This window comes from Onychostoma macrolepis, chromosome 11 (assembly GCF_012432095.1).
Source record: "Onychostoma macrolepis isolate SWU-2019 chromosome 11, ASM1243209v1, whole genome shotgun sequence".
NCBI classification, from domain to species: domain Eukaryota; kingdom Metazoa; phylum Chordata; class Actinopteri; order Cypriniformes; family Cyprinidae; genus Onychostoma; species Onychostoma macrolepis.
Genome location: NC_081165.1, coordinates 13,781,224 through 13,794,465, shown reverse-complemented (window position 1 = coordinate 13,794,465; position 13,242 = coordinate 13,781,224). Strand labels below are relative to the sequence as shown.

The window sequence follows — 13,242 nt, the reverse complement described above, 5'->3', positions numbered from 1 at the left end:
ACTTACTTCTTCTGGAGGTGCATCTGGATCATGAACAATGGGTACGGATCCATCCTTGTTTTAACTTTTTAACAAAACTTGCCTTGAGTTGTCCCTCATTCGAATTTAGTAAAAGTGAAGTGACGTGACGTGCGGCCAAGTATGGTGACCCATACTCGGAATTTGTGCTCTGCATTTAACCATCCAAGTACACACACACACACCTGGAGCAGTGGGCAGCCATATTGCTGCGGTGCCCGGGGAACAGTTGGGGGTTTGGTGCCTTGCTCAAGGGTCTCACCTCAGTCGTGGTATTGAAGGTGGAAGAGAGTTCAAAATTCTTCAAAATCTTCAAAATCAAAATGGCTTGATAATTGAGACTGTTTGGGTTTTGTGGGGATTAAAAAGTGAATTTGAAGAGTTTGCTTCCTTCAAATTGAGTTAACACCAAAATCAGTATTTTATCTGGTCGGTATTGAAAAGTCCATTTTTAATTTTACGCAAAATGAGATATCCGTCTCCCTATGTTTTCTCCCTTTTTTTCCAAACCGCGACAAATGCCAGTCTCCCTTCTCTGCGGAACATGATATATTCGCTCAACCAATCACAGTGCACCATTCCACGCACTGTAGACAGTAATAGCGGCGCTTTGAATATACCCGGCATCCGAGTTTTCCTCATCTACTTTGTACTGTGTGATCAACAAACAAACAAAAAGGGCTGCACGATAAATCGCATATGATTGTCATGCGCATCTCGTCAGTGAAGCCGGTTTTGTGACCGCAAATCTCCATCACGTGCTATCAGATGGAGCGGCATTTAATACACAGAACTGTAGATCACTGACAAGCTAACGTTACGCAATATTGCGTTTATAATCTCAGATGAAACGCATTCGATTATGAACACGATATTGCGTAGCTTGTCAGTGTAAGTGTTTTTATTAATGCTATTAATGTTTTTGTTAATACAGCGTATAGCACTAGTCAACTAAATGTAACATGGTAAAGACGAATGCACTTTTGGAAGTTGATTGTAAGGGAAATGTCATTTTGGAATTTCTGTGGTCTAATGATGTTATGTGAAAGTTTGAAACAGAAAATAGTAGTTTTCATCTTGCCACTTTCTTGGTAAAGAAAACACATTTTCACTGAAATTAATCAAAATGGATTTATAGCGTTTTAAAACCTAACTTTTTATCATTGTAGGGTGATTGTGTCCACACACAGCTAAAACACATTTATATGCAAATGAAGATATTTTGAATCCAATGTCTCCTTTAAAATTAAAATATTAAAATCTTAATTCAATCTTAATCTTAATTCAATATCACAGTTGAGTACTACTGTAAGGTTAACCCTGCCTGGTTTACATGTTTGAAAATGATTAACAGTTGAAAATATTCATATTTTTGAAAAGTAATCAAATGTAATCCGTTACATTAATAAAGTAATTGAAAAGTTACACTACTTGTTACATTAAGTAGGGTAACTTGTAATCTGTAACCTATTACATTTCCAAAGTAACCTTCCCAACACTGATTTCACGTGCTACATCTGTCAGTGTTTGAATTGGTCTTAGAGATCTGCATGTGATATACAGGATAAATCAGCCAATTTGTTCCAATTACATAGAGAACATGAATCTTTAATGATCTTCCTCCATCTTGCCAAATGATTACAATTAGTTCTTTAGGGTTTTACTTTCTCAAGTTTTAGCCATCCCACAATTCGCCTAATCAAATGTGTCTGCTCCAGAGTTTTAGCATAATTGACAATTAATTGTGGAATTTAATGAGAAATCACGTCTCTACTTTCTCTTGGTCTTCAGGCTCATTTTTCTGTTTCTGTCTCATTTTCTATTGTTTTTCTGGCACTAACTGTCTTTTTCTGTTGGCTGCTGTCTCTGATTCTGTTATTTGCGTTCTTGTTCTGTTTTCTATCTTCTCCATTCTTTCTCTGCTCACTAAAGTGTCTGAGGAGAGTGAACCTGTGGAAGAGCCACTGAAGTACAGTAAGTGTGTGGATGTGTAGAGAGTGAGTTTTTCTGCATGTGGCCCCTCCCCCCCGCTGACTCCATCCATTGGGAATTTAAAGTCCCCATGAAATCAAAATTAAAGTTTTTGCTTTTAGTTTGAATTATGTTAGCCTTAAGGTTATCTATAAGGTAGTGTGTTCTAAAACAACGACAAAATGCACATTTGCAAGATATAAGCATTGAAAACTTAACTGTCTCTCACTTCCGCCAATATGAATCAACGATTTTGATGACATCACCCTGCACTTCAGTTTCTCATTAAACCTTCTGTCCAATCTGATGCTCTCTAGAATCCGAAGACTGAGATCAGTCACTTGTGTTCACAGTGTTAGTATTTCCTGTATGGTGAATGGCATGTAGTGTAGTGGCACGGAGTGGATCATATGCACGAGTAGGCATATATTAAACGCATTTAAAACTACACAGCCTCAGGTAATCTATTAGATCGTGGCTGTCAAATGCTGCTTTACCGAGTTCAACGGCTCTGGCCTGAGCAGATATCAATGAAATGCTATTGGGTATTTTAAAAAGGGGGTGGGGCCGATCGATATGTCCCGCCCTGTTTTCCTGTTTCAGTTGAAATTACGTCACAAAGAATAACGCTGTGTGTTTCAAGGCACTTCAGTGGACCTTTAAGAAGAAGAAAAAAACAAAACAAAAAAAACAGGCAGTACTCAGTACTCGATAGGGCTCTGAAACCTAGTGATCTGCCTTGCTGTCTACTTCCCTACATAGAAAAATACCTTCTACGATGGCATCCTAACTAAAAATTTAATCAGTATTTATTTTTTTTTATAAATAATATTCTTTCAAAAATCTTACCAGCCTCAAACTTTCAGAACATTCTGGAATTACCTTTTCTGATAGTAGATGCACTGTTGCCTTAGATTTACCAAAAGCTGTCACTTTTGGCCTGTCGCTGGTGTGCCTATAGTGCTTTGCAATGCAGTCTAGGTAGGCAGGTCACTAGGTTGGAACATAGCTAGTGGCTGAAAAACTTGTGGAGCTTGTAGGGTGTTGTCTAGTCATTTTGACTTTCTTCTGTAGTCACTGTCATCTCTGTGCGAATGTAAAAGGCTTGTGCTGTTGTGGTTTAGCTATGCATCTGGGTTAGCTGTTTGTGTGAATAGGGCTCTTTTCCTGTAGATTAACCCCGCTCCTGTGTTTTTCGAGTTGGTATCCAGACAGCCGTGTTAATTAGTGCACAAGACAATTATGCACTTCTCTCCGGAGACCTGCGTTTACTTCTCTTAATCTGGTGTCTTAAATAATTAAACTTGTATTGAAACCCCCTGCTTTCCATCTGCTCCTCTCCTCATCTCTTTTTTTTTTTATTCATCACTCACTATCTCTCTTCTGAGATCTGAAGAGGGAGCTGTTTAACCTGTTAGTCAATGACCTCTGCATTGCCACCTATGTTTTATTTGTTTTAAAAGCCACATGAAAGACAGAGAAAGATGATATCAAAATATTTAGCTCCCTTCCTAAAATCTCCATGCATGTCAAGCTAAATGCATACAGTTGAGACTCTCTCTGTGTGTGCACACAGGACAGAGAGAGTGTGACCCCATTTACTACAGTCATCACAGCTACTGTATGTGGCTCTAATCTCATTCTTCACAGCTGTCTTGCCAAAGACCAATCCCCTTACTCTCTCAGCATGACCATTACACACCTAATGAGCTACCTAGACAGTATTTTTGGACATGTTCAAATTGAAACTACCTACTTGGACAGAATTCTTGGACATCGATGTCAAGTTCAAATTAATTTGACCTACTTAGCGTTTTTGGGCATCATATACTAATTTAAATTGAAGCTACCTACCTAGAAATTGTTTTTGGGTATCATAGATATGTTCAAACTGAAGTTACCTACCTAGAAAGCAATTTTGGGGGCCATAAATGAACTCAGTTGAAGCTACCTACCTAGAAAGTGTTTTGGGGCACCATAGACATGTTAAAATTGAATCTATGTACTTAGACAGCGTTTTTGGGCATCATAGACGAGTTTACATTTAAGCTACACTGTTTTTGGCTATCATGGACATGTTCAAATTGAAGCAGTTCTTGAGCATTATGGATGTTTGAAAGTGCATTTTTCCATTCAGCACACGTTACATCACTCTCCTCCTGTCTCGTCAACATACAAACATGTTTACACAATGCCATCCTGCTCATCATCTGACCCCAAGAGGTGAACATATCACAGAACCCCACAGGTCCTCATTAAATGCATTTTCCTTAAGGCTTTGCTCTTTAATTATTCAGTGTTTTCTGTTTAGTGGTGTTTAAGATGAAATGCTAGTTTCTTTTCCACATGTGATTGACAGTAATTGTGAAAAATTAAGCACGGACTGATGTGTTCCTACTGCTGTAGTAGCCCATTAGTATGCTTCAAGCACTGTGTCAGTTTTGTGGCTGTCTGTGTGTGAATCAGCTTGCTCACACTGGTATTTTTTGTTTTCTGCATACATGTACTTGGGTGTGGTAATAAATTGTGTTGTTGATGATTTTCAGCTCGACGAGAAGACGAGGAACTAGAGGAGAAGAAATCCATCAAAAAGAGAGTCAAAGAACTGAAAGTGCTGGACCCCAAGATAGCACAGAACCTCTGTGAGTATTATCCAGTAATCTTTTTGTGTGTTGTTTTTTGTTTATTTGTTTGTTTGTTTGTTTGTTTGGGGGTGGGGGGCAGTTTGGCTTTGAATCTGTGTATCATTCGTTCATTCGTTTTTTTTATTTAATATTGAAAGCAGAAAAATTAAGAAATTATTATTTTTTTTCTTCAAAAAATTTGAATTCAGTTTAAATTTTCGTTTTTCGTTCAGGGGTAGAAAAATTAATAAAAGGCTTGAATTTTCGATTTCTAAGCATGGGCGGGAATTAAACGCTCCTTTCTGCTGATTGGTCTGCCGAAGATCAAACCGTGCCGTCATCAGTTCCTCCGCAGTATCTTGCAGCAGAATAATAGTCCTCTGCTGCTGCAGTTGTAACACATTTATTGCAACTACATTTCATCTTTTTTCATCAAACAGACTAATGAATAGCTCGACACAACTCATACCGGGGCAGAGTCTAGACAGGGCTTTCTTCTGTGTAGACCAGTGGTTCTTAAAGTGATAGGGGGAAATAATTTGCTATATAGCCTACCATATTTCCAGACTGTAAAGTTGCTTTTTTTTTTATCATGTAGCTCAAAGGGGGAATATTAATAATTAATCATAACTCTTTATAATTAATTATAATATTTGGATAAGTTAATAGAATTAGCTTAATAAAGCAGAATTTACAGTACAATCAATTGACCAGGTCGTCTAGCAAACGCTCAGTATTGATTATTTATGAATTCAAAGAAATCTTAATTTACAGGGTAAGAGAAATACCCTTTTTAAGGTACATTACTACTTAGAGCATGTAACGATCAAAATCGTTAAATTGACTTTGTTGCAAGCAGGGAATCAGAAACAAATACTCATGTATTGTGCACAAAGTTTTATTTAACTAAATCACAAACACCTAACTAGACTAAACACACACACACATATAGACATTTGTTTTCCATGGATTCATTTTACATGTGCAAAAAGCAACAAAAAACAACAGAACATGAGGATTCAGATGGTCATCATAGCTATCACATCACACACCTGTAGCGCTTCTGCAGCGAAGAAAAACATCATAAAGCTAGGTGCTAAATAAATATATATATATATATATATATATATATATATATATATATATATATATTAGTGGTGGGTCATATCGGCGTTAACGTGCTGCGTTAACGTGAGACTCTTATCGGGCGAAAAAAATATCGCCGTTAATCTATTCTCAAAGTTGGGTTGGGAGCTGGGTCTATACTACGCAAGCTATGATGACTTTCACCTCGATATTTTAGCCGGATGTATACCTAGCCGAATTGCACTGTAGGGGCGAGAACGAGTCTTGAACCTGTGTGTATGCATGCTAACATGGATGCAGCTATGAAGCCGCCGGGTTTGCTTCAGGGAAAATTTATTTTTAAGAAGCTTCCCAATAGAAATCAGCGAGTCATTTCTGTCTCTACGTTACATGGTCGCGCTCTCTGTATCGCGCGCACAGCGGAGTTCCGCCCCGGTTTGCACACACACACACACACGCGCACACACACAAACGTAAGCGCACACTCCCACTCCTATTTGTAAATATTAAGCCGCAAAACGTCTATTTAAATATGACTTCTGTGTGTCTCTGTGTTAATGTATGGCACAGACGCACGGGTTTGTTCACTACTCATACAGAAGACCGCGTGACGCTTGCGGCGATATTAACGTCTGTCGTCTCACTAAATGAGGACATAAATACATGAACAACTTCTCCAGAACTGCTCTGAGAGTCACTTCATGAGCATTCGAGCGTTTCATTTGAGAAAGACTATCCTCACGGTCAAAATAAAAGTTTGGTTTCACTTGAAGACATTGGGCAGAACGTAATAGGCTACTACTACTAAAACTATTAAAATCTTATTTTTAAGGAATAATCATACAATGTCTTCAATGTTATTATCAATATTAAATTCTTGATGACTGCTAGTTGTTTACTACTAGTAGTGAACTTATTCTGATCTACTTGGCAGAATTCAAATGAGCCATTTTAATCTAGAGCGTAATTTCCTCATTATCTTCAGCTGGGATGTTCCCGTGACAACGCAGCACGGTGTGCGTCAGCAGATTCGCTGGCGGACAACCGCATAAAAAAAAAAAATACATTTCATAATTTAAAAGTTTTATATATATTATTTTTATATATTATATAGCATATTTTAAAAACTTTTAAAATATAAAATGTATGTTTATTTGCAACAGTTATGCTAACAACAATAAAAAGACTATTGACATTTAAACAGCGACATCTGCTGACGCACACCGTGCTGCGTTGTCACGGAACATCCCAGCTGAAGATAATGAGGAAATTGCGCCCCTGCACCAAGTGCATTCCAAACGACTACATAATGACACGCACGTGCCTTGCTCACTCCCAAGTCCCCACTCCAAGGGGATAGGGATGATCACTTCCATTTGGAAAATGCCTGTGAATCGTTCAACCGCGATTTGTGTATCGTTACACCCCTAATATACACACATATATATATATATATATATATATATATATATATATATATATATATATATATATATATATATAAAAATAAATAAGGGTTGCGCGATAATGCCCATTGTCCTATCGTCAGCCTGTAAGATCGCTGATACACGATAGTATCGGGGAGGAGCAATTTTTGCTTATTTATGTATTTGTTTGCTTATTTATAAGATCATTTATTTACTTATTAGTCTACATTTTTTAATTTTATTTACACTTTTATTTAAATATTAACGTAATTATTAATTATCACGGAATGACACATGGGAAATGAGGACCGTCTATCATTCTGACAAGGAGGATGGAGTTGGTGGGAAAGAAAATGCCACATCGCCTATTTGGCAATATTTCGGGTTTACACCAGATGAAAAAGGTGACCCCACTGATGTCACGCAGGCAGTTTGCAGACTTTGCTCAAGGTTGAAATCACGTCTTACTTACAAGAGGAAGTAATTGATGGTGATGACAAGCCACTGGACTGGTGGAAAGAAAAAAAGCCGTTTTCCTTTAATGGCAAACCTGGCAAAAAAATACCTGTGTGTTACCGCGACTAGCACCCCTTCAGAGCGTGTGTTTAGCGCAGCCGGCAACATAATTACTCCCCTTCGCAGCCTACTCAAACCAGAAAAAGTTAACCAGCTTGTTTTTTTGGCAAAAAATCTGTAGACAGAAGCATTACTCTTGCATCGTAAACAGTCATATTGTTTTAAATCTGTAAGCAATGTAACTAAGATTGCATTGTTTTAGTTCTTGGTTATTTAATTTTTTTTTTTTTTTGCTTTTTGTTTATTGAAACGTGTTTGGCTATTAGCGACAAGATAAACACTCTTTTATGTTAAATATGTTAAACAAGTTGGAGTTTGAAATAAACCTGCTTTTCATTTTCATAGCCGACTGATTATTGTGCATTTATTCTGAATACGCATCATACATTTGCGGCTTGCAAGGAATGCTTATGACGATTTTTAAAAGAGAATCACTCCTTTTGAAAACGACATGTTTACAAGCGACTTTAAAACTAAATTTCCTTCATTCACAAATTATGTCAAGCCTGCTTGTTATAAAGAGACATCATTTTTGTACAGCTGTTATTTTAGCCATGTTTAAAAAAACGGCAAAACCGCATGATTTTCGTTTTGTTTTAGTTGCATAAAGTGTAAACAACAACAAAAATAACATAACTACACAATAACAAAAATGTTATATTATTACATAATTTTGTATATTAACACTGATAAATGACCTGCGCCGCATGCGCACACACAGTTAAGCATTCTACCTTGCAGCCTGTTCATTATCATTATAAAAAAACAATCAGTCAAACATATGGAAAAAAAACCACACTGCTCAGTTTAAATATGTAGTAAAATCTATGCCGTTAATCGTTATCACCGTACCACTGTGAAGTTATGCAAAACGTTTGGTTTTACGTGGATATTGGAACGCGAGTGAAGTAGGCCTATACATAAATGGTAAATAATATTTTGGTATTCAAATACATCACGAATACGGAAACATTTGATTTTGAATGAATGAGAGACCCAACATTGGTTTCAGTTTCGTTTAGCCTAAATGAATTTGTTTTGGTTTGTCGTTTATATAGCTAGGCCTAGCTTCTTACATTTTTAAGTTCTTTTCTAAATAGCCTACTGTTAATTGAAAGGATTTGTTGAGGAGTGAGGGGAACTAAAATAGCCTATATGTTTACAGTGTTTATTATAATGTTTGTAATTCGCCTCGGCCTATTTCTGAATGAAATAATAAAATGCAACTTATAGGCGACTTAGACTTTCTCTCTCTCTCTCTCTCTCTCTCTCTCTAAAAACCTTTTTTTTTTTTTTTATACACACAGCTTATTTTAACCATGCAGCAAACCTTTTAAAATATTTTGATAAATTACTGAAAAATAAATAAGTGACTTTAAACCGTTTAACTGATTGTATTAATCGGTCAAAATTCTTATCGGTCGGTTAACGGTTAAAATGAACATCCCTAACATACATGCATACATGCATACATACATACATACATACATGAATGTATACATGAATTCCAGTGGTATTAGTCTGACTCTTTGTGGTCAAGAGCCATCTCCCCAGGCTAGGGAGATCGCACACAGCTCTATATGTTGGGGCCACACGGGCAGCAATCGGAAGATTTAGCAGAAGGGAGGGCGGACCTGTGCGTGAGCCCTTTAAGGTTTGAGAAAAGTCACGCTTTTCAGGATGGGCTTGACCAATGAGAGAGGCTGAATTTTCAAGTGGGAGTTTGGAAATACTGGGGTGTTTTATGACCCTTTGTCTGAGAGCATGGTAATTTACATTGTAACTGGACTGGATGTCGATATACAAACTAGTAAAGATTCTTAGAACACTAATGTTGCATAGGTATCAACGTAAAATACACACTCGATTAGATCATCCAAAGAAAAATTGATAGAGACCAAACATGGTATAAGTAAGTTGATATTAACTAGTGATCTGTCATAAGCATGCATAAAACGGTATTCAATACACAAGAACAGTAATAATATACACAATGACCTGAAGGATATGTGTGTTCATTCAAAGAAAGCTTTTTCTATGAATTAATTAAAGAGTCCATTTTATGGGCATCATGTGTCTTTCCAAAGGGAAAACGAAGTGAGTGTTGCTCTGCCCGCATTCCTTTGAGCAATAAAACTAGTGTTATCAGATTGGTTGCCATGGAACCGAGGCCTGGAGTCATTCACAGACATACTGGCACCCAGTATGTGTATTGGGTGAGGGGTCTGTGACTATTTGTTAAATTTAATGAAAAATTGTCTGTCTGATTGGTCCAAATGCTACAATCATGATACATAGGCCTACTGTGATTTATTCCAAAGTGATTTATATGATGCATAACGTCAAATAATCTAAATAAAGCCTTTTAAAAGACAAGTATTCGCTGTCGTTCATGTTTGCGGCATGCGCCAGAAAGATGCTCAAGGAGACCTAGTCGCACTAAAGCAGCACATTCTGTTGTTCTCTGTATCTTTCAAAGGCATGAAATTTTGTAGTTATTTTGAACATAAAAATACACATTTTACCATATGACTATAAGTGACAGAGTATTGTTATTTCACCTTGATGGGGAAAAAATCCAAGTGAACGTCAATCAGTACTCAATATTAATTTAAACCGCTTTAAATATGACTGCTGCTTGTTTCCTGTTAGGGTTGGGTACCGTTCACATTTGAACCGGTACGGTACCGATATCGGTACCTGAAATTCGGTACCGGTACACAACGATACGTTTTTTTTGGTATTTAAAAAACATTTAAGTGAAAAAATAATTCCAAAACTCTCAATTTCAACATTTTGAACAACAGGGCACTACAATTTTTTTTTTTATTTTTTTTTCTTCCAGAAATTCTTGAATTTTATTTTTTTCTGATAATCAAATGAAGGCATGAAACATTTATTTATTTTTAATCAAATGAAAATGACACACTTTTATTTTTTTGACAAACAGAGGTTTACTGTTAAAATTAATACTTGGTAGAAAAATTGTGTGAATATTCCTTTTAAAAAAGTTATAATAATAATTGTATTTTTTCTACAATTAAGTGGTTAATGTCTTTATAATAATTATTTTTATCATTTAATTGTTTTATTTAAATTTGACAGTAAATGTAATATATAAAGACGTATATTATACTGTACAAAAGTAATACAAGAGTAATATATTTCTGTTACATGTTAAACCGCACTTATTTTGACAGGTTGCCGTGAAGTTTCTGCATATACACTATGATATGATGCTAGTTTTCTCAAATGAAACGGTAAAATTCTCATGAAGTGACTCACAGCCTGTAAGTTCATGTGTTCATGTAGTGCAGAGTCACCGCGAGTTCAGGTGTGCTTCAGTATTTGTGTGCAAACAAAAACACGTTTCCGCCATTCGTACATACCGAGACTAATGGAACATGCAGGATTCATATTTAAATAGTATTTTTGCGTTTTAATATTCACATACACTAGTTCATATCGCGATTCGAATTAAGTGACAGACCTTCTTTTATTCAGCCAAAAATTGACGAATTCTGTGGCATTCCGCACTATAGAGTAAATTCCGTTTTTATGAATGGACTCCTCCATCCTGTCCGCATTTATGGAAACCATATGACCCTAGAAATATAAGCACACTTCAGAACATTTTGGTTTGCGCTGTGTGTTGTGTTTTAAAGAGTTGCAGGGTGACAAGTCACAGGGTCTCTCTCTCTCGTATGCGCCTAAATGCGTTCTCAGGTACCGAAATTTGGTACCGAATGATTTAATGTGAATTGATACTCGGTAGTACCTACGCAATTCGGTCTGTACCCTACCAAATTCGGTACCCAACCCTATTTCCTGTGCACTTCAATACTGGTCTGCGCTTGACTGTAGTTGCATCTGTCTGCTTATTGAGTTTATTTAACCCATCGCAATTTATTGGATTTGGAACTGTGTGAACTAGAGTGACTACAAACCTTAATGTCCTTCTAAAGGTTTAGTACTTAATTAACACAAAAAATGTCCTGCTCGCATTTGCCAATTTAATGGCAGAGAATGTGTGTGTTTTGTTTTTTTTTAAGCAGATGCATATGTCGTAAAATAATCCTATGCATCTTGTGGCGTATATTCCAAGCATTCTGAAGGTATACTGTGGGTTTGGTGAGAAACAAACCGAAATGTCAAGTTATTATATTTTATGAAAATCTTGCATTGCAGTCCTGTCGCAGTCCTAACTCATGCCGCGCACAAGTGCATGTCCTTTTGAGATATCAATTATAATCAATTTGAATAAAACACCAGACTACATAATAAAACTCTTAAAAGTAGGCTATTTAATATCTGTTGTTCTCCGGTTGTCAGTCAGAATGACAGTTCTTGCGTGAACATTATAGGCCTATATATATACCCAATTTATTATTTAAATATATTTAAATATTTTGAAACAAATTAATTAATTACTTGCTTAATTAAACAAACAGACTTACTGGGTGAGCAGGGTAGGCTATGACCTGCCATGCCCAGCTGATGCAAAGAATAGAATTTATATCTACACAGAAGAAAGCCCAGTCTAGACTCTGTGTGGAAATGGTCCTCACTGCAGAACACAAGATCCAGGGGGTGTGGTTCGATCTAGATCCAACTCTGTCCACCTTACATTTACCTAAACCTACCCGTCTCCAGACGTTTTTTTTTTCTTCTTCTTTTTTTCTACTTTCAATATTAAATCAAAAAATGAATGAACAAATGATACACAGATTGGTTTGCTTTGTTTTTTTTGTTTTTTTTGTTTAGTTTGGTTTAATTTTTGTTTGGTAATCAAGTTTTTTTGTTTTGTTTGTTTTGTTTTTTAATCATTATTTTTAAATCAATTTAAACATTAGCTAGAGTAAAGGGGGCAACAAACAGTCATCGCAAAAGACACACAAAATAGAGCAAGATGCAATAGCACACATTATTAAAAAAAGAAAAAAAAAACAGTATAGCATGTCCATAAATCAACAATGACCGACCGAGCTTTTAGACTTGTCTTTTCCCCTTCATTTTTTTGATGATTTTCATGTTGTTTTGGAAACAGTATTAAAAAGTTATTTTCCTACTGCTCTGACTGCAGAAAGGCATGTAAATCAAAACAAGTTTTCAGGTGTCCTTTTTTCCTTGCGTCCGTCCTTCCTTTTTCTTTCTCAGAACCTTGAGGTACACAATAACACCTGTCTTGTGCTGTTATACAATGTGTTCTCTCTCTCTTTCTCCATCTTTCACAGGCACTTCTCTTTGCACCTGTTTTTAAACATTTAAACTGCTTTTCTCCCCTCTTCTTTGCTTTTTCTCTGTTTTTCATTTGCATGTATTCACACTAATTCATTTGTCCGAGTGTCTCTGTGGCAATAAGCAAAGTTCTGTAATAAAAGGGAAAGGGAGAAATGAAATGTTACTATCCCATCTGAACACCCCGCCAGTCAGATCACTGTCCCTCACCCTTTTTCCCTCTTCTGTCATTCACTTACTCCTTTTCTCACCTTCCCTTTATTGCCATTCTTCTGAAATCAGATTTTAGCTCAGGAATTGTG

At 36.5% G+C, this 13,242-nt stretch overlaps 1 protein-coding gene across 4 annotated transcripts in view; it reads left to right on the top strand.

Annotated features, from left to right (window-relative positions):
• Window positions 1-13,242, top strand: part of diaph3 (diaphanous-related formin 3) — a 412,973-nt gene that overhangs the window by 230,796 nt on the left and 168,935 nt on the right. For all 4 annotated transcript variants that reach the window (XM_058790775.1, XM_058790773.1, XM_058790772.1 and 1 more), the window contains one exon: window positions 4,536-4,631. In XM_058790775.1, the coding sequence (XP_058646758.1) occupies window positions 4,536-4,631 (96 nt within the window). The remainder of the gene's footprint in view (window positions 1-4,535; window positions 4,632-13,242) is intronic.